At 42.8% G+C, this 27,353-nt stretch overlaps 1 protein-coding gene across 3 annotated transcripts in view; it reads right to left on the reverse strand.

The window, feature by feature from the left end:
* Window positions 1-27,353, reverse strand: part of USP7 (ubiquitin specific peptidase 7) — a 94,597-nt gene that overhangs the window by 50,565 nt on the left and 16,679 nt on the right. For all 3 annotated transcript variants that reach the window (XM_058157125.1, XM_058157124.1, XM_058157123.1), the window contains exon 2: window positions 2,375-2,479. In XM_058157125.1, coding sequence (XP_058013108.1) covers window positions 2,375-2,479 — 105 coding nt within the window. The remainder of the gene's footprint in view (window positions 1-2,374; window positions 2,480-27,353) is intronic.

Below are 27,353 nucleotides of genomic sequence, written 5' to 3' on the forward strand. Positions count from 1 at the left end.
GGATGGATGGATGGATGGATGGATGGATGGATGGATGGATAGATAGGTAGGTAGGTAGGTAGGTAGGTAGGTAGGTAGGTAGGTAGGTAGGTAGATAGATAGATATAGATAGATACATAGGTAGGTAGGTAGATAGATAGATAGATAGATAGATAGATAGATAGATAGATAGATAGATAGATAGATAGGATGGATAGATAGGGTGGGTGGGTAGGTAGGTAGGTAGGTAGGTAGGTAGGTAGGTAGGTAGGTAGGTAGGTAGGTAGGTAGATAGATAGATAGATAGATAGATAGATAGATAGATAGATAGATAGATAGATAGATAGATAGATAGATAGGTTGGTTGGTTGGTAGGTAGACAGACAGACAGACAGATAGATAGAAAGATGATAGAAAGATAGATAAAGACAGTCAGTCAATCAAGTTCAGATGTATACATGTACATGGTGAGAAAATCTAATCTTGAGAGTTTACCAGATGGATGGCATAAGGAACATGAATGTTGTCAAAACTCACTCCTGCTTTGCCTGAGCATGTTCATGGTACACGTCAGAGGGGCAAAGCACACAGCAGACCCTTTTGAAATGAAAAGGGGGGGTGGGTTGCTGGGTGACAAGAGAAAAGCCAAAATGGTCCAGTAAATCTGATGAAAATTATTTATTTATTAGTGGCAATATTTATTTCCTGCCAAATCCAAATACTAATGAGATACTAGATTTTATGAGGGATTATATTCTTTTTTTTAAAAAAAAAAGTTGTATTACAGTGTTTGAAAACTCCTGGGATTTAATCTAAAGTTATCTTGTCATTCTTATATTATTTAATAAACAAAAAGGACTCCTTCTTGCAGGTACTTATAACAACAATAAACAGTAATATTTAGTTATTTATACAAATATTTCAATCTTAATTTGTGTTGCTTAATGTACTTTAGTTTGTTGGGTTTATATCATTTATTTTGAACTGTTATACATATCTTACTAATGATAAGGTAACAAACAGTTTAACAAATAAACTGTATTCTTTTTTCATTCTATGGCACAAAATATACTTACTAAAATAAACTACTTGTACAAATACAGATACCGTGTGCTACTACTGCTATATTTTCCTTTAAAAATAGCATAATTTGGTTCTTTTTAAATAAATATTTTATTTTTAAGTTGTATATTTCTTTAGTTTATCAAATCAAAGCTGCAAACAACTAAAGAGACTCGACTTCTTGAAAAAACATGAAAATTTTGTCAATAAAATAAAATGTAGCACTTAGCAATAGACACCTCCCTCTCTCTCTCTCACACACACACACACACACACACACACACACACACACACACACACTCATAGTGCTTTACTGCCCTCTATAAGCAGTTTACAGATTTAGCATATTGCCCCCAACAATCTAGGGCCTCATTTTACTGACCTTGGAAGGATGGAGTGTTGAGTCAACCTTGAGCTGGTCACAATTGAACTCCTGGCTATGGGCAGAGTCAGCCTGCAATACTGCATTCCAACCACTGAGCCACCACAGCTCTTACCTCTACTTCATAATTCTACTTCTAGGCATATGAAACATTGTATAAAATATTGTTTTTGGCCAATCCTATCAATTATTAGTTAATTGCAAGCCATTCAAGAGTTCATTCAGTACATCTGATTATATTCTATTTGATCAATGATTCCTAGGAAATTATTAGCAAACATTTTTGGTTTGGAAAACTTGAAATCTGTTCCCTGTGTAGAATACCTATTCTCTGTTTGGGCTCATCTATCTGCACAACCACTTGATGGATTCAGTCTATAAAATTCAGTCTATTAAAAAACCTGTGTAATGTTTTTTCACTAAGTGGAAAAGAAGTAGAAAATAGTAAAAATCAAGGGCTATATGAACACAAATGTAACAAAAGTTCACAATATTTGGGACTTGTTAAATTAAAAAAAAAACATTGACAGAACTATCTAAAACAATACTCTCTATAGAGTGGGGGTGTTAGAAAGACAGTTTTTTCCTTCCCATATAATCCTAGAATCTGGGTTCATCCATTGAAGATAAATAGGGAGAGATTCAGAGCAGATTAAAATGAAGCAATTCTCCACACAGCCCATGACAATTAGCATTGCAGGGAAGTATTTTGCTTTCTCTGTCCTGTATCTACCATTAATTTAATTTAATTTAAGAATTCTAGATTACAAAAAAGGAAGAAAACGTTCTTTATCTGTTTTATCCACTAGAAGCTTCGTCTCAAATGTTTCAGAAGTTTTCTTCCCTAGATAGGTCTCCGTAACTAGCATATCAAACCCTCGGGGACTACTTGCTGAAGAAAACAAAGCCAACTTTCCACATCACCACCAACCTGAGAGCAAGTTAACTCACCATCTTCCATGTCTTCTTCTGTGTTATTGTGACCATCAGCCATGGCTACATTCCCATTGATGACTGGATTTGGGGTAATTCTTGGTGGATCATCGGCATCTCCAGCTTTTGAGGACAAAGAAAACAGAAACACATCGATAAACGTGGACTGTGCCAGCAGTGCGGACCAATATAGCCAAGGAATGGATAAAACAGTTTCTCTCAATATGGCAAGGTCCCGATATGTTGGGTTGGCAGTCCTAATGTTACCATGTTGGCAGTGGCATGAGGGGGCAGGGCAGGGGGCAATAGTTAGGGAAACTTTATATGTAAATTCAAAAGATAAAAATAGCATTAAACAGCTCCACAATGGTAACACACAATCAGTATTCATCTTGAACTGCCTCTGTGTACATAAAAGATGGCGGACAGAACAATTTATCAGCAGATAAATAATGTTTGAAAAATATTGCCCTTCTAGCTCTGCAAATTACACTTCTACCTTTATCATCTCTCTCATTCCCCTCCACCAATAACATTTCTGTTTGTATTAATAAAATACTTCAGCTCATTTTTCTGGAAAGTAATCCCGAAGAAGAAAAATTGTCACAACTGTCTGATGACAGCCTGCTGCTTCTCATTTTATTCTACAACAGCCCCAGCTTATTCTTGCAAAAACAACACAGAATTATTATTAGTGTTAAAAGTTGTCAAATCATAGGTTTTCATTGCTTTTCACTCACAGCATGATCTGGAAATCAATGTTAAAACTAGTATGCTCTTCCCCCCTCCCATCCCCAATTACATGTCAAGCATCTGGCCTTCAAAAAGTATTCAGCACCCAGGACAGAACTTCGGTAGCCTTCATTACACAGTATTTACCACTAGTTTTATCACTGCAGGTGCTGTCCTCAGTGATCTTAGGGAAAAACACGGCGCCGAGTGTAAAAAAATTCCAAAAAGCAAAAGTTGGCTTCCGAAAGCATGCTAATGTCTTATGGGAAAACTGTAAAACTTGCTCAGCACATATTTTACGCGTTTAAAATGAGTTGGAAAATGCAAGGCACAGTTGAGGCCTCTGCGTTGTAATGATGTGGAACCCTTCATTATCCCTCCAGCCAAACATGCTAACTAGCACAAGAGTCATATTTAGCAGGAAGACGGCATAAAGAATTAAACCGTTCATATTTTAGCATTGCCAGATTAACAGTTATTCCCGCCCTCCGCCAGAAAAATAGAAGAGCCAGCTGTACCTAAATTATAGTTTGGCCCTTTAGTACTCTGGCTGTATCATTAATATTCTGTTTTCCACCACTGACCTACTGTTTTTTTTCTGCTTCAAAAAGTTTTCCAAGTTACTTGGTAATGCTATAAAATTTTATTCTTGGATGTAGTATTTCCAAAATGCAAAGCCTTATTTTGCTTGCAGTAATGGAAGCAATGGGTTTCATTTTTAATTCATAACATTGTTAGGCAGTAGCTAATTTTTCATTATCCTTACGAAGGAATACCCTTGGCAGTGTTTGTTTAGGATAAGAATTCCAACCCTGTGGCTTTCACTACAACTCTTATCATTCCTAGCTGCCATAGAAACTGCCCACCATACCTGAAGGTTAATAGGAAAGGCTCTTCAATTTAAAGCTAGCTTATTATTACATGTAGTCTTTTGACTACGTATATATTGCAATTGACCCCCAAATTTCTATTCCTGAGAGACATTTGTTAAGTGAATTTTTGCCTCATTTTGCGATCTTTTTTGCCACAGTTGCTAAGTGAATCGCTGCAGTTGTTCAGTTAGTAATATAGTTGTTAAGATAATCTGGCTACCATGTTATTTATTTTACAAATAAGAAGATTAGGTATGGAATTTTGCAAGCATTTTATAAAAATAAATTTCAAATATTAGGACAAGATATAATAATGATGAAGGAAATTCCTCCTAAAATGTTAAGAAAGAGAAAAGAATTTGCCTTTTTAGTGGATGAGCTTAAGAAACATCAGATATATTTTAGATGGGAGGTTCCAGCTGGTTTAACAGTGAATTATAAAGGAAGAAAGTATTTTCTCAATACAGTTTTTAAAGCATGAGATTTCTACACTAATGTATTAAAGATATATTTGAGGTATAAAGGAATAGGAGATGGAATATTGTTTAACTTTAGAGGATAGATAGTAAAATTTAGGAATTTGGATTAAATATTATATTTAAGAGATGGATGTAATGTTGTTATATGGCTAACTAGAATTTAATTGTTATAACAGATATATTTTGGATAAGTTATAGGTGTAATTTTAATAATGTTATTTGATATAAGCAAGGTAAAGTGAAGATTTTAATTATTACAATTGATATATTGGGGAGATAATATAAGATTAATAATAATATTTGTAATATCATTTGATGTATATAAATGATATCAAAGATATGAAAAGATGGATTATTGTTTATTCTTGAAGGTTGGACAGAAAAATTTAAGAAATTAAGTTGGAAATATGAACTATTCTTGAGAAACTGCTCAAGGAAGAAAGACATTTTAGAAGAACCCTTGGTGAATATTGGAAGATGGAACGTTGTTTTGGTATTGATTGATGAAGGTTGGATATTAAAAACTATGTACTTCATTGAAGAACAAACACCAACTCAATCGGAAATTTCTGAGAACTCTAGGAGTGGAATGGTCTGATATATAATGGATTGGACGAAATGTATTTTCTTTGTTTCTGGAAGGGGAGTTGAGGTTTTAAGGTTTTAACTATGGGTTTTAACTATGGATTATGATTTGTGTTATATTTTAATTTTTGCTGTTAGTTTTATACCCTGTATTCGGTTCTGGGAAGTCCCGGGGGGGTGGGGGGAGGAAGGGGAAGGGAGGGGGAGGGGGGATGAGGGTAGAAAATGGATTGATAGTTAATGTACAAAGATGATTGAAGATGTATAATTAATGTAAGATCGGAGCTGCCTGGCTACCATTTCAGAATGATGGGAAAGAAGGAAGTAGAAGAGAGAAGGAGGTAGGAAAGAGAAGAGGAGGAAGAGGAAAGGAAGGAAGAGGGATAGAAGAGGGAGAAGAAAGGAGTAGGGAGGAAGGAGGAGAGGATGTAGATAAGAGAAGGGGAGGATGGTCGTGGAAAGTAGAAGAAGGTAGAGAAGGGAAGAGAGTTAAAGGAAGGGGGTGGTGACCGGGCAGGTCCGATTAATTGTATATGATGGTACACTAAATATGTTATTGGATATGAATGTTAAAATAAAACTTTTTTATAAAAAAAAAAGAGAATCTGGCTACCACATTGACTTTGCAGAAGTCAAAAGGTCACAAAATGTGATTACGAGACCCAGAGACAATGCAACCGTCATAAAGATGAGTCACTTGCCAAGCATCTGAATCTGATCGCGTGATCAAATGAACTTTGCAGGTCGATGACTATCTAAATTGCCAACACACAGCTTATGAACTGGATACTTGGGTGACCTGTATCTATACCTTCTCGATTAACTGTCGGACAAACAAATTGGTTAAAACGGTCTAAAATCTATGGGACGGGTGTCTTTGTTTTTTTAGACGTGACCGGGTACAATTTTTAATTCGCAATAAAATAGAGTTTAAGGCAGGGGTCTCCAACCTTGGCAACTTTAAGCCTGGAGGACTTCAACTCCCAGAATTCCCCAGCCAGCTTTGCTTTGCTGACTGGGGGATTCTGGGAATTGAAGTCCTCGAGGCTTAAAGTTATAAGGTTGGAGACTCGTGGTTTAAGGAGCTTTTACTTCCAGATTTCTATTAAATATCCAAATTGGCACCATAAATTGAAACATCACAATTATCACAGAAGCCTACCTAAGAGACTTAGTTGGACAGCGTCTGTTCAAATCTGATTAAAACCTTTTCCTGCTCAATAGCATGCCTCGTTCCCTCGAGGATATATGCCTGAACTTACCAACAAGAGGTTCCGTTTACTTTTATGAAATTATAAGACTTGTTCATATGATACGGTTACGCAGAGAAATTCTTTCCCAACCTGGCGCCCTGCAGATTTCAAATAATCACACTGTAGGAAGGGGGCACTCAGTCTATCAAGTCCAATTAAGACTCCAAATTACAGCATTCAATAGAAGAGAATATTTATAGCTCAGGGTTGAACCATGGGGTCCATGGGACTCTCTGAGCTCAGATTTCTTGCAGCTAGGTAACATCATCATCAACGATGACAATGAATTAAAGCATCCATGCCAGATGATTATCTAGCTTTGCTCAAACTGTCAAGATACTTTTTATAAGGAATATTTTCCTAACTTTGGACCAATCCTTCTTTCCTTCCTTCCTTCTCTTTCTTTTCTTTCTTTCTTTTTGTTTGCTGCCCATCTCACCACAAGTTGGCTCTGGGTGGCTTAAAATGTTAAAACATCTTGTAAAATAGAAACACCTTTTCATACCTGCTCTCTGAAACAACAGAAACAGGGTGGATAAAAATTGATGATTTAAAAAAAATAAATTAAAAAATGGGATTTTTAAAATTTAAATCAGTTTTTTTTATTTAAATCAGATTTTTTTTATTTTTATCAAATTTATTTTAATAAAATGCTTTTGGAGTAAAATTTGAAGATAGTTTTCTATTTAAGATACATTAATAATTGAGTTTATTCATCATGAAATGGAGCTTAGTTATGTAGCATGAGGCTGTACTCACCAACAGTCCCAATATTGCAGAATATACATTTATTCTGCAGTATTGGGACTGTCGGTGAGTCAACAGCGGGTCAGAGGAGGAGCCGCTGTGGGACAGAGATTGATTGATTGATTGATTATTTCAATTTCTATACCGCCCTTCTCCCAAAGGACTCAGGGCGGTTTAGCCAGATAAAACAGCAGGTACAAAAATTAAAAACAAATTTAAAAGACTGATTCAAAATTGGCTGAAAATACTAAAAAACTAATTTAAAAAAACCATTAAAAACTATTAGGCCAGTCCTGCGCGATGGAATAAAAACGTATTCAGCTCGCGTCGGAAGGTCCGGAGGTCAGGGAGCTGCCGTATCCCTGGAGGTAGCTCGTTCCAGAGGGCTGGAGCCCCCACAGAGAAGGCCCTCCCCCTGGGGGTCGCCAGTCGACATTGTCTGGCCGACGGCACCCTGAGGAGGCCCTCCCTATGGGAGCGCACTGGTCGATGGGAGGCCACCAGTAGCAGCAGGCGGTTCCATAAATAACCCGGTCCTATGCCATGGAGCGCTTTAAAGGTGGTAACTAACACCTTGAATTGCACCCGGAAGACCACCGGAAGCCAGTGCAGCTTGCGCAAGAGAGGTATTATATGGGAGCCTCGAGTTGCTCCCTCTATCACCCGCGCGGCCGCATTCTGGATCAGTTGGAGCCTCCGGGTGCTCTTCAAGGGGAGCCCCATGTAGAGAGCGTTGCAGTAGTCCAAGCGGGAAGTGACGAGGGTGTGAGTGACTGTGCATAGGGAATCCCGGTCCAAGAAGGGACACAACTGGCGTATCAGGTGAACCTGATAAAAAGCTCCTCTGGCGACAGCCGTCATATGCTCTTCTAACAACAGCCGTGCATCCAGAAGGACACCTAGATTGCGAGCCCTCTCCGTGGGGGCCAATGACTCGCCCCCTACAGTCAGCGATGGAATCAACTGATTGTACCGGGATGCCAGCATCCACAGCCACTTGGTCTTGGAAGGGTTGAGTCGGAGCCTGTTTTTCCCCATCCAGACCCGCACGGCCTCCAGGCACCAGGACATCACTTCAACGGCTTCGTTGGGTTGGTTAGGGGTGGAAATGTACAGCTGTATATCATCAGCGTACAGGTGACACCGCACCCCAAAACCACGGATGATCTCCCCCAGCGGCTTCATATAGATGTTGAACAGGAGAGGCGAGAGAACCGACCCCTGTGGCACCCCACATAAGAGGCGCCTCGCGGCCGATCTCTGCCCCCCCCGCCAGCACCATCTGCGACCGGTCAGAAAGGAAGGAGGAGAACCACCGAAAAACGGTGCCCCCCACTCCTAACCCCTCCAGCCGTCGCAGCAAGATACCATGGCTGATGGTATCAAAAGCCGCTGAGAGATCTAATAGGACCAGGGCAGAGGAACAACCCCTGTCCCGGGCCCTCCAAAGATCATCCACCAATGCGACCAGTGCCGTCTCCGTGCTGTACTCAGGCCGGAAACTGGACTGGGACGGGTCCAGATAGACAGTTTCATCCAGGTACTGAGGTACTGAGATGACAGCTGCTCTTTATTAAAAATTGATTTAAATTGATTTTAATCAAGTCTTTTTACCGGTGATTTAAATCATGATTTAGCATTGTGATTTAAATCAACTTGATTTAAATCAAATCCACCATGAGCAGAAGACAGGAAAAGAGGGAAATTTAACAACCCTTTTAGTACTAAAATCACAAATCAGTAGACTTTTCCATTATTATTTTTTTTTTGTGTGGGGGGAGATACATTGGGAATATGATCAGTTGCACAGGCATTTCCTTTAACAAAATTAAACTCACAGATTTTACACAAATTTGTGCCAGAATTATCTTGAAATAATTAAATAGTTGGGGAAGTATGATGATGATTGGGCATACTTTCTTTGAAGCAGCCAGATGAGGGGGTCACTTTCTTAAGCTCCTCCATGGGCTCAGGGCCACTTTATCACGACAGCCAGTCCTTGTCTTACAACCACAATTGAGCCCCAAATTCTTTACTGCTAAGCGAGACAGTGGTTGACTTGAGTTTTTGTCCCATTTTATGGCCCTTCTTGCCAGAGTTGTTAAATGAATCACTACAGATGTTAAATCAGTAACATGGTTGTTAAGTGAATCTGGCTTCCCCATCGACTTTGCTTGTCAGAAGGTCACCAATATGACCCGGGGACAGTGTAGCCCTCAAAACTACGAGCCAGGCATCTGAATTTTGATCACATAATCATGGGGAAGCTGCAATAATCGTAATTGTGAAAAATAGTCATAAAGCTGTAACTTCAAGCAGTCACTAAAGCAGGGGTCTGCAACCTTAAACACTTAAAGAGCCATTTGGACCCGTTTCCCACAGAAAAGGAAACACCGGGAGCCACAAAACCCTTCCTGTGCCTGACTATTTCTTGAGCGGCCACAAAACTAGCATATGTAGTTGAATTAAATATTCTGTTTTCTTCTGAAACTTTTCTTTTCTTGGATTTATCCACGGTTGGCCTACCAGGAGTTGAAAAACTCAATAAATCATGTGCCGGGCGGGTGTTGCACATTGGCGGTTGCGACGCATATTTTGAGTGACAGGGAGATGCAGCAGAGGGGTGAAAGAGCCACATGCGGCTCCAGAACAGCAGGTTGCTGACCTCTGCACTAAAGAAATGGCTGTAAATTGAGGATTAGCTGTAAGGGAAACTAGCTCTGATCACTTCTGGTAGCTTACGGGTATTATGGTATCCTTTCTCAGTCTTCTCAAGGGTAGACACACCCAGCAACTTTGCTGTCCCTTTGCAACTCTTGGCCTCTGATAAAAAGGTAAAGGTTCCCCTCGCACATACGTGCTAGTTGTTCCCAACTCTAGGAGGTGGTGCTCATCTCTGTTTCAAAGCCAAGAGCCAGTGCTGTCCAAAGACGTCTCCGTGGTCATGTGGCCGGCATGACTCAATGCCAAAGGCGCACGGAACACTGTTCCCTTCCCACCAACGTTGGTCCATATTTTTTCTACTTGCATTTTTTACCTGCTTTCGAACTGCTAGGTTGGCAGAAGCTGGGACAAGTAACGGGAGCTCACCCCATTACACGGCAGCACTAGGGATTCGAATCGCTGAACTGCCGAACTTTCGATCGACAAGCTCAGCATCTTAGCCTTCTTATAGGGCTTCTTATAAGGATATGCTAAACTTACTGATTTGGTGATGGAGTATTCCAGAGTCCCAGCTCTGAAATGTGCCAAACCGTCTTGGGGATGGAAAATAGCCCACTCCCAAATCAAGTGGAATTTGCCCATCCTTAGAGCCAGTCTTTTGCCCATCCTTGTCAGTCATCTTTACAATCCATTCCAGTTTGTCACAATCCTTTGTCAAATGCGGTAATTGGAACCCAACTCCATGCAAAATGTGGTCAAAAGAGCATCTCACATGGGAAGACGTGATGTTTTTCCCCCTCCCAAATAATTGGGGGAGAAGTCACCTTACACTGATGAGAAGAGAAGACAAATGAGCAGAGAGCTGCCAGTGTCTGAAAACACGGCTGGCCTGAAAAATTAACCTGTTGCTTTTGCCAGGGCAGTTTGCCAGAGTGAATATAGTCTCTTAAAAATGCCTACACTGATAATTTTCTTCTTCTCTTTCTCTTTTTTCTCTCTTTCTTGTCTAAGTACCACGTCACATAATCATAACTTTATCTTGTTTTTTCTTTTTCTCTTGCATTGTGGTTTTTGCTTTGTTTTTTCATTTTGGAGAATCCCTCCCTTTCAAATGCATTCTAACCATTCTAATGCAGGGGTCTCCAACCTTGGCAACTTTAAGCCTGGAAGACTGCAACTCCCAGAATTCCCCAGCCAGCTTTGGTTGGCTGGAGTATTCTGGGAGTTGAAGTCCTCCAGGTTCTAATGCACCTTTTACCATCAGTTGCTTTTTCAACATTCTTTTTGCCCACATTATTAGCAAGCCAGATACTTCATGCTGTGTAATTAAAACTGTTATTTCTTTTTCCTAAAGGTAGCATGTAGTCTCTATTCTGGCCCTAAAAAGTGCTGGAATAAAATCTCCTAATTCTGAGATTTAAAAGCCCCAAGATGTAAGTGAAATGCCACACTAGGCCTAATAAAGTGTTAATAGTAACCTCCCCCCTAAACACCAAAGGGGAAAAGAACAACTATACATCACAACCCTAGTTACTGTAGCCCAACTTCTCAAAAATGTAGGTGAAAGACAGCCACCAAAATGTTATATCCTTAACCTAAGTGAGAAGTCTTCACTGCCTCCATTAAATTCATTCTGTTATTTTAGCCTACTTCCCAAGTTTATTACCTTTGTTTTTAAAAAAATCTTAAGACATTAACTATCCCTTACAGTTTTATGTTAAGTCAACTAAATAAACATTTGTTGGACTACAACTCCAAAACTGACTGTCCAAAAAAGCAATGCTTTCTGCATTTAATCTACAGTACTAGTAAATAAATGAAAATAAAACAATACATCAAGTGAAAGCAACAAAATGATTACAGGACTCCACAACCTACACAATCAGAAAGCCATTTCAAGAACTAAGGTTAAAGGATATAAAAACCAAGGGGAATAGGATCTAAAGATGACTTCAGAAGAGTGCTTATTTCACATTTGATCTGGCACAAGGAAAGTCCTTTTATGTAGAATTGATTTACAGAAATCACTGAGATACCTAAAATGCAATATCAGTGATTTGAGACGTTGAAATCTTGATAGTAGGACCCCTCCCTTGGAGATCTAAGTTGGCCATGATGGGAAAGATGAACTAACATCATGGCTCAGAAAACCTTAGAAGAGCAATATACAAAGAAGTTAAAATCTCCAGACCATTCACACACTGACAACCTAATTGTTGCAATCTGCACCTGTGCAAAAGGCACGCTTTTCTTATTTCACTAAAAAAAAACCTAAAGCCCATTAAATTTGCATAAGCTTGCTTAATATAAGTAGTAAATATAGCTGCATCAAGGCCAAACTTCCACAAACATGTTTGTTAACACCTCCGGATAAATTTGCAATATCTCAAAATAGCTGTCTTAAGTACAAAAGTAGTTATGAGAGGAGTAACAGTAGAAAAAAAAAAAAGATTTCAGATTTTTCTGGCAGAAAAAAAAAATCCACACACACACACACACTCTCATCTCCCGAAGCAAGTCTCTAATATGGCTAAAAACAAAACTCATCCCTGATCAATCTCAGCGTATAAAAAGCCGCTGCTGTCGAAGAATGAAAATTACGTTTTCTAGTGAGAATGACTGATGTTTTAATAAAAACAAATCTTATTTACCGAAAAACGGATTTGATAAACACAAAGTCAATCTCTGTGACAACCGACTACTCTGAGCACTGTGCGGGCGTGGTGCAAACAGAAGATTAAATCAATTTGCTGGAAGTAACAGCCTATAGCTGTGATGGTGAACCTATGGCACATGTACCACAGCTGGCACGCAGAACGCTCTCTGCAGGCACGCGACCCATCACCCAGCTCAGCTGCACTGCGCATGCGCGCGCCTCCTGACAGCCAGCTAATTTTTGGGATGCGCGGGGGATGAGGCGCGTGCGGGAGATGCACATGCCTGCGCAGGGGGGTTGCGCACACATGTATGAGGGGCAGGGGCACGCACCACCTGCGGCTCATTTTTGGGCCCAGGAGGCTGCAGGGAGGCCTGCTAGGTTCAAAACGGGACATGGTGAGGTGCGGCGCAGCCCTCCCCATGGCCCATTTTTGGGCCCAGGAGGCTGTACAGAGGCCTGCTAGGCCCAAAATGGGGCGTGAGGGAGGTGCAGTGGGGCCTGCATTGCATTATGGGTGCCGGCACACGACAGCACGTAACAAGAAAAAGGTTAGCCCTCACTGGCTTATGGTATTCACAGTCAAACCAGTCTGAACGTTGAAAAATACAGTTGCCAGCACCACATCTCCAGCTGCTCACAAGAGGAAACAGCCACCATCACATTTGGGGTGCATTTGTGGTTAACCCTATTCCAGAGCTAAGGATTCTGACGGAAACAGCATCCGCAGGCAACTGTACCTGACGAACGTTTCTGTGAACCCTGAGAAATATCTGACTCATGAGTGAAACTTAGCCTCGATATTAAGATCTCACCTGGGTTGAAGACATAGAGTTCAAGCAGGCTCATGTTGGTTTAAAAGTGGCGGCAGGTAGAAGTCCTTCCTACCAGCGCAGAAACGTAAAAGGTGGCCTAACATCTATCTATTGTGTCCAACCAGCTTGAAGATCAGTTACATCACCTAGAGAGTTGCAAGAGAAGGGATTAACCCACCCGGGCATTGTCCAGTAGTTCTCAGACACCAGATAAGGTTCTTCCTACGCAAGAACTGTTTCAGAGGAGATATAAAAAGCATAAACATCTTTGTCAATGGGGGAGTGTAAGTTCTGGCCGGCTGGTGAATGCAAGGCAGAAGCGCTTCAACCATTCATTTCTTTTAGTCTTTACTGGCTGCTTTGCTAGAAGGAGCAAACAGACCTTCCAAGACACGGTTCCGCTAAGTTTGACAAGCAAAGTGAACAGTGCTGTGGGGATATATTTGTGACTGACCCATTTTCTCTTTAACAGCCAGCAGCTGCAAAAGTTAAGACAATGGGGGGGGGGGAAAGAACTCCAACAAGCAATTTTATGTCAACAGTATCCTAGGCGGCATTGCTGCCTAACAGCTGGTATGATCCTGAAAATGGCTCTTAGTAACTTTAGTAATACAACTGTTCTATAAGACCCTTCTATGAGATGCTGAGGGTTGTTTTTTTTGTGTGTGTGTGGAGTTTGCTGGCCTAAGGGAAAATGACTGTTAATTAAAAGGAAAGAAGGTGGGGGAGAGAATTTTGCATCACCCAAGTCAATTGATAAGTATTTCTCCCCTCCCTAAAATAATACACCTTTGTCATGTAATATAGAGATTAGGCTGAATACATTTACATGATTGTTACAAGTAAAGAATGTAATTATTGGAAAAATGTAGCAGTCTAATTATCAAATCTAGAAATAATTCCTATTAAAAAAGGAAGCTTTTGTACAATTCTGAAAAAGCCAAATAACTAATCTAAAAGAGAGCAATATGAGAGGGGAAAATATCTATTAGTAATACTGTTCCTGTTTATTTTGCCATTTTTCAAAACTATCATTCCAAACTTGTTTGCAAGCAACTGCAACTGAAAATAAAATACAAGAATCCCTCAAAGAACTCAAAACTACAGATTGAACTCATGCTTAGACCTGCTTTAAAAAAAAAATAACAACATAACTTTCTCTGTGTTGATTGACTTAAATCTAGGATTTCAATGATTATACCCGACCAAACTCGAATCCAAGACAACATGAAACCGGAGTTAGCTGAGCTGCTGGTAGCTATGGAGGAACACGGGGAAAAAAAGGCTCACACTTTCTCATTCTGCGACATGCTACGGATCTTACAAATTAAGTTTGATTTTTATAAATGGTAACCTTCCGGTTCCCTTAGCCTGCTGAAAGTAACTTTTTTTCTTTTTTTTTAAATACTGAGAGGAAAGAAAGGCAGGGTAGCTGCTATGCAAAATCCTTTTGTGGGGGGAAAAGCAGAATGCTGAGACTGAGAATTCCATGGCAGTTGCTGTGGCTGAATCTTTGCATCAGCCAATGGCTGGAGACCAGGTTTCCAAAAAAAAAAGAAAGAAAGAAAGAAAGAAAAAAAAGAAAAAAAGCTCTTATCTGCAGTAAATAAAAAAAAAAACACCAGAAAAAGAATAATCAAAACATCCAAATGCTCATCGGAAAACAGCGCTTTTCCAGCTTTGATATATTATGCAATATATTCATTCTCTAAGGAGAAAACATAATGTAATTTAGTATCCTGGCCACATCAAAAGAGCAGAGACGGGAGGATACAGTATATTCGTAGCCCTCTCACACGTGTCTGTTTAGTGAGAAGGTCCACTGAATTAAATGAGACTTGTTCCATGATCACACACACACACATCCTGGATTAATCCCATAACAAGAGAGATTTCCTACAGAAGCATCCTGTGCTACAAAGAAGAGCGAGATAACAACTGCTAACATAAAAGTTTGGGTCACAGAACTACATTATTGGAAATTCTGTTCCATATTTTTTTTTCTTTTTGCAGGTTTGTTCTCTCCCCGCCCCACTCCCTAGGAGATATGGGTTGATTCAGGAACTAGAGCTGGCCTCTTAGAGAAAGTGAACCTACCAGTGTTGGCGAACCTTTTCGGCACCGAGTGCCGAAACGGGAGCTTGCGCACGTGCGAGGGAGCTGAGCTTCCGGTTTCCGGCATGCACACACCACTGGTCACCTGGTCTTCCGGTTTCTGGCACGCATGTACACGTGAAGATCAGCTGGCTGGCATGCATGCCCATGCGTGTGCTGGAAACCGGAAGCTCAGCTTCCCGGCACATGCACCTGTGCCAGGAAGCTGCTCTCCTAGTTTCCGGAAATCTTGCACACATGAAGACCAGCTGGCTGGCGCGCATGTGCATGCTAGAACCAAGAAGAGCAACAGGCAATGGCTGGCATGCCTGGAGAGATGGCTCTACATGCCACTTCTGGCACACGTGCCATAGGTTCGCCATCATTGATCTACCAGAACACGTCTAGAATATTTGGAGGGGCAGAACACTGTTCATCATATAGGGCTGCTGAATTATTTTGGCTCCAATTGAAAGCCCTGGGACTTTGACTTCTCGTGTGTACAGGACCTTCCTCTCTTTAAGAGCTGTCTTACTTGACCTGGAGACATACATGAGGACCCCAGGATGTCTGGGGAGGGGGGCCCTTCTCTGGAACTGCCCCCGTGCAATGGAACACGTAACCTCTTGAGAGAGACAGGGCGTGTCAGTCTTCCTGCCTTCCTGCCACTGAAAACCTAGTGGTTGTACCAAATACGTGGACCTAATGGTGCATGGTTGCCTTTTAGTTGTGCAATCGTTTTGCAGATTTTAATCACAGTTTTTGCTTTGTTAATTGTAGATAGCTTTGTTTTATTTTGAAAACCACATCGAGTTTCAATGAAAATGGGCAATATATAAAACCATGCAATAAAAATTAAAAAGATATTTCTATCCAGAAACAAGCAGAAGTCAGCCAAATACTGACTACAAAAGCTAAATTCCCCGAGATCGTAATTTCAATGAACGGCACAAAATACATTAAAAGTTGTATGTCTGGTAGTAATTACTCTATTGGTGCAATTTTATTTTTAAAAAAAGGAGGTGAATACTTTTCATTCCATTAGGCATAATAGTGTTTTAAGAAAAGCCACTGATTGTGAAGAAGGTGTCCGGAGCTCGAGACAAACAGTAGCAATGATCCATGTTTAAAATATTCCCCAGAAGAAGCACCCGCAGCCATGCTCCCTGGGTTACCAAATCTTCATCTATGTTGTATATGATTAAGAGGTTTGAAGTCAACTCTAAATACTTCCCTCGCTAGGCAAGCAGCAAACATGAATTAGCATTGTTTGAATATTATGCGCAGAAAGGGCTTCAAGCTGTATCATCATTACACAAGCATGCCTTATTTTGCATTCATCCAGAGGCAGGAGGAGAGCTGCCCCGACCAGCCCTATAACCTGTCAATGCAGATTCTTTGGATACAGGTCAAAGTCGGGCAAAGGCGTTGCTCCAGCATGGCTAAGGCAAAGGAAGCAGCTTTCCTCAATGCCCTTCCTAGGCAACCAAACCCCATATTCTATTCAGCAGCCTACAAAATGCCATTACCAGATGCAAACCATAATCTTTACATTCCATTGCTGCTGATTCAGAAGCCAACACCTTCACAATTATTACTCATGATCGCAGACAAATTCTGAAGGGTTCTTAGCTTCGTCCACATGGACAGGACAGGATAGGAAAGAAAGGAGAAAAACAAACCCCCAAAATAACTTCTGTGAACAAAACAAGGCAACGGCAGGTAATAAACAGTCCTATTAAAACGTTAATTGGTCTCCTCCTTAGCGAGTTGAAATTAAACGGAAACTGAACTAAAAGCGGGGGGGGGGGGTGTTCAATGTGATGCTATTTTAAAAAGCTGATTACAACCAGGTGGGATTTTACAAGCCAAGGTTTTTCTTCTCACCCTGAAAGAGGGAAAGCAAATAGAGAGATCCTTGATTTGAACATATCAAATTTGAGTTAGCAATAGCACTTAGACTTATATACCGCTTCACAGTGCTTTACAGCCCTCTCTAAGTGGTTTACCAAGTCAGCCTCTTGCCCCCAACAATCTGGATCCTCATTTTACCCACCTTGGAAGGATGGAAACCTGAGTCAACCTTGGGAGCCAGTGAGGATCGAACTCCTGGCTGTGGGCAGAGTCAGCCTTCTATACTGCATTCTAACCATTGTGCCACCATGGCATAGATAGCAATAGCCCTTAGACTTACATATCACTTTACAGCCCTCTCTAAGTGGTTTACAGAGTCAGCCTCTTGCACCCACCAATCTGGGTCCTCATTTTACCCACCTCGGAAGGATGGAAGGCTGAGTCAACCTTGAACCTGGTGAGGCTTGAACTGCCAAACTGCAGTCAGCTGGCAGTCAGCAGAAGTAGCCTGCAGTACTGCATTTTTACTACTGTGCCACCGTGGCTCATTTAGTCAGCAAATCATAGATGTAAAAATGTATAGCAGAGTTTTTAAAAGTGTCAAGTATAAATGTTTGCCTTTTTATAAACCTATTAATTTGATCACAACTTCCCTGGAGTTTTAATGCTCTGGTCTTAACTATTGTGAAAAAAAGTTTTAACTGCTGGTTTGCTGCATGTATTGAAGAGTGATTATCGCATTTCATTACCACGTTTTATTCCATGTGATTTTAACTTCATAAGCAACCTTGGGGGGGGGGAAATTCTTTAATCTTAGATAAAAATAAAATTTAGGTATATTTCACCCTCTTAATTTTTGCCAGGATTTATTTAAAAGTATTTTATATTCTGCTTTTCTAAGCTCTAAAATAGGGGTTCCCAACTCCTGGACTGGCACCGGTTCGTGGCATGTGGAAAAGGCTGGAGGCTGCATCAGTTTTCATCTTTTATCCCTCTTATCGCTTTCAACACATGACAGTTTATGCCTTCTTTTTCACACGGCAATCTTTTAAAATATTTGTCCCACCAATCTTTTGCTCCTCTTTTAACGATTACACACACAGAGGGCTTGTCTCCCAGTTAACACTTGTTATTATGCCTTTCTCCTGTGAACCCACTCCAGTTTTGCCATGTTCCCTCTGAATGGCATTGTCCATAACTAAGCTCAGTATTCTCAGTACAAGCTAGTCAGGGCAGAGGACAATTGGACCTATGATCTCCCTGCGTTCTTCTGTTAAAGCAGTTTGACTGCACGGAAATTTTCAGCTGTTTGCTTAAGTTCAGACTGGGGGCCACCAGGACTCCTAGATCCTGATCTCGTGCACTATTACCTATCTTAGATTCTACAATCTGAAACCTCTACTTGATACTTTCTTCACAGGTAAAGTGAACAAAATGTTTTCACTGCTGAATTGTCTTTGGATCTGGCTCAATGTTCGAGCTTCATTTGCAGCGTGATTTGGCCTTGCAGTTAAACCAATATATTCCGTACTTCATGCTCAACAGCACTGGTCTCCATTCAAAACAGCCTTACTGGATGACGCAAAACCATTTGCGAACAACCTTCAACGCGGTTCAACTATATCACAGAACGAACCCATTAACATTTGTCTGACTTTAGGGCGATTAGGAGAGACCTTTTCAAATGCTATATTCAAGATATACCACACATTCTTAGCATTCCCTTGGTGTATCAAAGAAATCATTCTGTAATAAAGGAGATAAGGTGAGTCTGACAAGATTTGTTCTTATCAAAGTCACACTTACTCCTGAACAACAGGATTGCTTTCAAAATTCTCACAGACATGCACTTATTCTAATCTCTTGTGCAATACAGGCGTTTAACCTATCTGTAGTTTGAGTCCTCTCTCTCTCCATTTCTCAGTATCACAAGGCAAGATTATTTCATACACATTTATTTATTTTTTATTTTATTTATTTGTCACAACAGTATATATAAGCATGAAATAACTATATGATATATAAGCATATATATAAGCATAAGTATATAATAACTATACGAATTGGATACAATCAAAGGGAACATTAGGACAGGAACGGTAGGCACGCTGGTGCTCTTATGCACGCCCCTTACAGACCTCTTAGGAATGGGGTGAGGTCAACAGTAGATAGTTTTTGGTTAAAACTTTGGGGATTTTGGGAACAGACCACAGAGTCAGATAGTGCATTCCAGGCATTAACAACTCTGTTTCTGAAGTCATATTTTCTGCAATCAAGATTGGAGTGGTTAACATTAAGCTTAAATCTACTGTATGCTCGTGTATTGTTGCGACTGAAGCTGAAGTACTCTTCAACAGGAAGGACATTGTAACCTATATACCCATGATGGTAAACGTATGGCACATGAACCGTTATCCTAAGTTAGCTCCAGCAAGCTGGCCAGCTGATTTTCGGATGACCTGCCCACACCGCCCCTCCCAGGAGTCTCCATGTAGCCCGTTTTGGATGCCAGGTAAGTACGGGGCTCACGTGGAGGCTCTGGAAGGGTGAAAAATGGGCCTCCCAGAAGTCTGGAAATGGGCCATTTCCGGCCTCCGGGAGGGGGGAGGCTGTTTTCACCTTCCCCAAGCTCCAGGAAAGTCTCCGGAGCCTGGGGAGGGCAAAACAGTGGGCCTACTGGAAGTCCGGAAATGGGCTGTTTCCAGCCTCCATAGGCTTCGGGGAGGCTTGCTAGGCCCAAAATGGGGCTGCAGGGGGGATGTGAGCATATGTGGGGTGGGGGGTGCACAACTGCTGCTCTCCTTCTTGAATGTGCCGCCATCATCGCCGCCCTGCTCCATGCGCCGGCTGTGCAAGTGCACACCCAACCTGCCGCTGATGAATGAAATAAACGGTGTGCGCTTGCGCAGCCGCTGCATGGAACAAGGCGGCGATGGCGGTGGCACATTCAAGGAGGAGAGCGGCTCCGGTAACTTTCAGATGCTTGCCTTTCCTGGCAGCCAGCTGCTAGAGGAAGGTAAGTACATGCCGCATGGCGAAGGGAGAGTGTGCGGCAGCTCCGGAGCTTTGGGGAATGGCGCGTCTCTGGGTCCTGGCCCCCGATCTAAGGCGAAGGGCGAATGGGTGGCGAGCTGCCTTCCCGGTGTCCAGCTTGCAAAGGCAGGCAACCGGAAGCCCACGTGAAAGGCAGGCAAGCATGGCAGAGCTTCAGGAAAGGGAGTAAGCTGCTAGCTCCTCCCCCAAAGCCCTGCCATGCTTATCTACCTTCCACATGGGCTTCTGCTTGCCTGCCTTTGCAAGCTAGCCACTGGGACGCCGGGAAGGCAGTGTAGAAGGCAGGCAAGCATGGCAGGATGGCGGGCCATGGACTGGTTCGGGGGCGTGGCCAGCCAGCCATTGCTCCCAGTTCGGCGAACCAGCCCCAATCTCCGCTACCTACTCGCTCGATCCGGTCCGATCCAGTAGCATGTCACCCAGGTATCTACCAAATGTAAGACTACAAATAGAAGTGCGTGAAGTTTAGAAACCCAATTAAAACATTAGCCCCGTAATGGCTCTTTGCATTTACAACTTCTGTTAAGTTCAGCCAAGTTAGCAGCATTTGTATATGAAGCACGTTAGTGCAAGCATGAGTGTGCAAATATATTCTAACTGCATTTATCTGCTGGCTTTGCAGTTCCCTGGGATTACCTGAGATGCAGTATTTGCTGTACAGCTCAGCCAGCTGCTCCTAATCGCCTTTCCTGAACCTGAGCCACCCACTTCAGCAACCAGAACCTTCTGCTGGAAAAGAATGTTACTGTGGTGCATACAATGCATTCGTTACTCCTTCAGCGCAAGGCCTGACAAATGTGAGGAGGGTTTGCTTATCACCCACGCTTCAGCCAGGACATATCTCCAGAGCCATCCCTGGAGACCAGCTGTTCCTACAGGTTCCCTGAGAACCTTCTAAGGCAGGGGTCTCCAACCTTGGTCCCTTTAAGACTTGTGGACTTCAACTCCCAGAGTCCCTCAGCCACCAAAGCTGGCTGAGGAACTCTGGGAGTTGAAGTCCACAAGTCTTAAAGGGACCAAGGTTGAGACCCTGTTCAAGGAGGGTCTCAACCTTGGCCGCTTTATAACACTGGGCGACTTCAACCCCCAGAGTTCCCCAGCTAGCTTTGCTTTGCTGGCTGAGGAACTGTGGGAGTTGAAGTCCACCAGTCTTAAAGCGGCCAAGGTTGGAGACCCCTGTCCTAAGAAGTGAAGTGAGATTTACCCTGCCTGTGTCTGCTACCAAGAGGTTTGTTGTGAAGCACAGAAACTGCCTTGGCCAAAGGAGGGGAGGGGGAAGTTGGGGGTGTCAAAAAGACATCTGGGCACGTCCTGCACAGCTGCGCATTGCTTTAGCAGCCGGTCGAATGACAACTCCAAGAAGAGTTCCACCTGGAGTGGGAAATCCTTAGGGATCGAAGGATTAGGGTGAAGGAGAGTTCAATGGTGCTGATCAGGCTCGTACCGTTGTGTTGCTTTTAAAAAATTAAAACCTAACAAATGACCGCAATGGATTAGTTCCTGGATCAGCTTAGGGGGGGTGAGGAGTGTGTGTGTGTGTGTGTGTGTCTGGGGGTGAGGGCAGGGTTTCGCTGTGGCTCTTTCTCCGCTAAGGCTGGTTCCAATTAGTGTTGGTAGAGGAGAGGGCTCCTGTCTCCTGCACTGCAGTCTGCCTCTGGACTTCACTTTCTCCCGGCTCCTATTTAGTATCTACACGGAGCCGCTGGGTGAGGTCATTCATTGGCACAGGAAGAAAAAATCAGCGGCGCGCTGAGTAATGGCTGGACGTATCTGCCCCTGCCTTGTCCAAGCAACGCTGTCGAGGTCCTCGGATGAACGAAGAAGAAATGACTCAACCCTAGAAAGACCAAGTACAGGTGGGCCCTCGCGACCGCTGCTGCAGTCCAAAATTTATTTCGCTAAGGGAAACGTTTGTTAAGTGGGGGTCTGCCCCGTTTTTAATGACATTTCTTGCCACATTTGCCATAAGTGAATCGCCGCCACGGATAAGTTAGTAACTGGGTTGTTAAGCGAATCTGGTTTCCCCACTGATTTTGCTTATCGGGAGGTCGCAAAAGTGGGTTAAGTGACCTTGGGACACTGCAAATTGTCACTATTTTGTCAGTTGCCAAGGGTCTGAATTGTGATCACGTGACGACGGGAACGCTGCAATGGTGGTTAAGTGTGAAAAACGGTCATGAGTCGCTTTTTTTCAGTGCTGCCCTAACTTTGAACAGTCACTAAATGAACTGTTGTAAGTCGAGGATTCCCTGTAGTGTAGGATCTGGATATTTCCCATTACTGATTCTGGAGGAGGTGCTACGTTCCTGGACTGGATGACTCTTGCTTAAAAATGATAACTGGGACCGGAATTTCTATTGCTGAGCAATGGGGTGGAAAGCGTTACAAGTACTGACAGCAGTTCTGGCAGATCCTGGTTACCACTGTTAAAACAAATCACTGCAGGTCGTTAAGCAAGGACCTCATGTGACCACAACTTCTGACTACCTGTCGAAGAAATCCAGGAATGGGTGAGCCTCTTATTCTCAGTCTCTACTCGTGGAAGGCCGAGTCAAACTGGAGCACCCAGGCAAGGGGGGCGTGGCCAAGAAAAAAAATTAACTCGGTCTCCAAGCAGAGAAGCAGAGTATTACCATTCCTGGATGATCTTCCCCGCCACAATGGAGAAGGTGACAAATGATGAACACATGACCATGGGGGACACTGCCGCAGATGGAAATCTGGGCCAGTTGCCAAGCAATCAGGCTGCAATCACAGGGCCGTGCAGGTGCTGCCCCCACAAGAACTTCAAAAACCGATTCTGGTCATAGAACGAGTGGTCCTCAACCAAGGACCATCTATATTTGCATTTACTCATGCATTATCTCCCAGTTGGACTAGGCAATGTGCTCAAGGTAAGAGTTGTCTTGAAAAGAATATGGAAGCATTAATATCATTGTATTAACTTCCAGTAACCTTTGGATGCCATACCAGGTTTTGGGTGACGTCTATAAGACCCTGCATAGTAACATCCATGCTTCCAGCGAGACCACCTGTCTCTGGTTGTTTCCGCTCATCCTACCAGATCTGGCGGAGCAGGCATTTTGTCCCGTCTTCCTCCTGTGAAACAGGATGATCTCACGGGACCCCGGAGGTGGGCCTTCGTTGTTATGGCAACCGTCTTTTGGAACAGCCTGAGATCTCAATGGCACCCACCCTGTCAGCTTTTGCAAGGCACCGAAGGTCTGTTTTTTCCCCTCAGGCTTTAGGGCCAGGATGTTACTGGAGCCATGTCTAGATGCACGATGATGCATGATGGAAGAATTTTCCTACGCACCTCAGCTGCATCACACTGTTCTTATTTCACATCGTTTTTCATCTCTGCATTGTTCGCTGCCTTGAGTTTTTCTATTATAAATTCTTTAAATAAAACTTTTTTTTAAAAAAAATGTGACATTGGGATGACTGTATTAGCAGATGCCCAGATCTTCATAGTGGCTTCACTCAGTGATTAGTTTATTACCATTAAGTTGGTTTGTTCTGATCGCTGGCCCATCTTTGCAAGTTTGTCCAGACATCCAGAAGCTAAATAAGTAAGGCAATCTATTCTAGGCTCTTGATAAAGCATTATATTTGTTCCGTTCCATCTTTCTATATACAGTTTCTTATTCTGTGCTACCATTTAACCCTAAAACCTTCACAGTAAGCCTAGGAATAAACAGCTGCTGGGGAGCGATCAGTCCCAGCCATTGCCTTTGCTTCCAGTTTAGTCAAGAAAGTGTCACTGCATCAGAGCTTTGCAGCTCCATGATGTAAATATTAAAAAACTAGAATACAAGTCTAACAAACCACAGCACAAGATTCAATCTCTATCCAGTTACAAGCATTAAGCATCGTTCTATCCATTTTAAAGATGTTAAGAACAACGCAACGAGTGCAAATCAATCAATTATAAATTTGTTATTTACTATTAAAATATTCCTAATGGGAATTAAAGGACAACGTTCTTCAAAAGTATTGTGTCAGAAGAAAGAGCTTAGAAGAATTTATTCTACTTATTTTAAAAAAAAAATACCCGTACCTATCTTTTACATCTTTCTGTGCAAAGTTAAACCCAGACACTCTGAAATGAATACATTATGTTCTTTTGCTGCAGTAAGCCAGAATTTCAGAGAATTCTGGGTAAATATATAAATATATGTATATAAGCAACATATTTGTTAGATGTTACTAAATACATTTGGTTCTTCCAATCCCTGGAGAAGCTACAAGTTTCACTGTTTCTTCTGCGCTTTGTTTATCCCCGTGTGAAAATTGCAAATTGTGGATCCCTCCCTTCTCCATCATGACATTGCAGTCCTCATGTTTTTAATGTCTAAAATTGAAACCTGCCAAGCCTGTATTAATTCAAAGTCAAGAATCTGTGCAGACAAAATTAATGACTGAAGAAGCAGTGATGGGCCTACCCCTTGACTCATAAGAGTTATCCCATCCAAAGAAAGTGTAGGGACCATTAGAGAAGCAGATGATTGGAGCACCTGGCTTGTTTGGTTTCTGATGGATGACCCTTCTTAGTGGTTTCATCAGATGGTATAAAACATAAGACTGATAACCCCTGTGGTACCCGATACTGGAATGGCCGGGGGCTTCAATAGCCGTTCCCCACTAATAATGACCGGAAATGCCCTCTTAAAAAGCAGCAGAAACACTGAAGAGGTGGTTCTGACCCAAACTATGGTCAACCCCAACAGCTGATACCATCAAATGTGCTGAGACCTCTAAAAGGACCAGAACGACTCCTCTTCCTCTCCATCCTGCTCCCCTCAGAAATAACCCACAAGATGATTTCAGAGGGGAGAAAAGTGCAGAGAAGAGCAACTAGGATGATTGAAGGTCTGGAGACAAAAATATGAAGAACAGTTGCAGGAACTGAAGATGTCTAATCTAATGAAAAGAAGGACTAGGAGAGGTCAGATAGCTGTATTCCAGTATTTGAGGGGCTGCCCCAAAGAAGAGGGGGGTCAACCTATCTTCCAAAGCACCTGAAGTCAAGACAAGAAACAATGGATGGAAATTAAGCAAGGAGAGAAGCAACCTAGAACTAAGGAGAAACTTCCTGACAATGAAAATAATTAACCAGAGGAACAGAAGTTGCCTTCAGAAACCATGGGACCTTCATCACTGGAGGTTCTTAAAAAGAGACCTCCTGCTTGAGCAGGGGGTTGGACTAGAAGACCTCCAAGGTCCCTTCTAGTTCTGTTCTGATTAGGACTAAGGGAAACCAATGTCATATCTGGACCCCCTCAGCACAAACGATCAGCTTTCTATGAAACAGCCGGGCAACTCTCTCCTATAAAATGTTCCCTAAAAAGGAAGGATGGGCACGGGGTGACAGCCGTTTAACACAGCTGGATCCAGAAAGAGCCCCTTCAAGCAGCTGCATATCAGTGCTTCCTTTTTCAAGGAGGCAGGCACCGCTCCCTCCTCCCTCAATGACGCATTGATTTCCTTTCGAAGCCCAGCGCCTCACCCGCATTGTCTGGCTGCTCAAAGGAGCCAAGTGGAGCCAAGACCTGGTTGGGAAGCAGTTGAGCGGATGCTGCAGAGGAACCTCTCCGCTTCATCACCATCCACAAACTCAAAAGCCATCGAGGGACACCGTGCAGGACGGTAATCCCAAAGCTTCCTTTGCAATGCAGCCCGTGAAATAAGACAGCTAACTAGTCACAGCAGCGTAAAGAGCTGAACGGGCTCCTCGAGGTCTTTCAGCTTCTCCTTCCGCAGAAAGGTACAAATGACCCTGAATACAGTTGCTTGATAACATCTGGTTGAGTCAATATGAGCAGAAAAGTCTAGACTAGGGGTGTCAAACTCAATTTCATTGAGGGCCGCATCAGGGTTGTGTTTGACCTTGGGGGGAGGAGGTGGGGCCAGGGGGCGAGGCTCATGTCAGTGCCTGTGGTCGCCCAAGCATTCTGCCAGCGGAAACAGGCTCCCGAGCTCCGTTTTCAACTGCGACGGCCTCCTGCAATCCTCTGCCAGCAAAAACGGAGCTCGGGAGGGCCGCCCACAGCCATCGTGAGCTCCACTTTTGCTGGCAGAGGCACCGTGGGCCTGTTCTTTGCTGTTTCCAGGGCGGCTCTGCTGGCCAGATCTAAGTACTCCACGGGCCAGATCCGGCCCCAGGGCATTAAGTTTGATACCCCTGGTGTAAGCTCTTCCAAGTGAGGTACTAATACCACTCTATAAAGCCTTGGTAAGACCACAACTAGAGTACTGCATCCAGTTTTGGTCCCCACACTATAAAAAAGATGTTGAGACTCTAGAAAAAGTGCAGAGGAGAACAACCAGGATGATGAGGGGGCTGGAAGCTAAAACATATGATGAACGGTTGCAGGAACCGGGCCTGGCTAGTCTAGTGAAGAGAAGGACCAGGGGAGACAGGATAGCAGTTTTCCAATATTTGAGGGGCTGCCAAAGAGGGGAGAGGGTCACACTATTTTCCAAAGCACCTGAAGGCCAGACAAGGAAACATGGATGGAAACTGAACAAGAAGAGATTCAACCTGGAAATAAGGAGGAATTTTCTGCCAGTGAGAACAATTAACCAATGGAACAGAAGTTGCCTTCGGAAGTTGTGGGAGCTTCATCACTTGAGACTTTCAAGAAGGGACTGGACTGCCATTTGTCAGAAATGTTGTAGTAGGGTCTCCTGCTTGAGCGGGGGATTGGACTAGATGACCTACAGGGTCTCTTCCAACTCTGTTAATCTGTAAGTGCACATCTTCATGCCCTTGTGGCTTATTCCTTGCCTTCTGCCACGATCGTTCCATGCATCAATGCTTCCTTTCTTGGAGTTTCTAGTAAACCATAGAGATCCTTGGGGCTTCTAAACAGTGAGACGCTATTTTAGGGAGAATCTTACTTGAACACCCTAACTTGGTCTGCATTCCTGACCGGCTCAAGGTTGACTCAGCCTTCCCTCTTTCCGAGGTCGGTAAAATGAGGACCCAGATTTTCGGGGGCAAGAGGTTGACTCTGTAAACTGCTGAGAGGGCAGGAAAGCACTACGAAGCAATATATAAGTTTAAGTGATATTGTTATAGATCGATGGTTGTAGCAACTGAGATGGAATGTCTGATTTGGTTCTACCTTCTTCTGGAATTCAGTAGTGGAGCTGTGCTGATCAAGAAACAATCTACTTAGGGCAAAAC

The sequence above is a fragment of the Ahaetulla prasina genome, chromosome 14, assembly GCF_028640845.1.
Source record: "Ahaetulla prasina isolate Xishuangbanna chromosome 14, ASM2864084v1, whole genome shotgun sequence".
Taxonomy (NCBI): domain Eukaryota; kingdom Metazoa; phylum Chordata; class Lepidosauria; order Squamata; family Colubridae; genus Ahaetulla; species Ahaetulla prasina.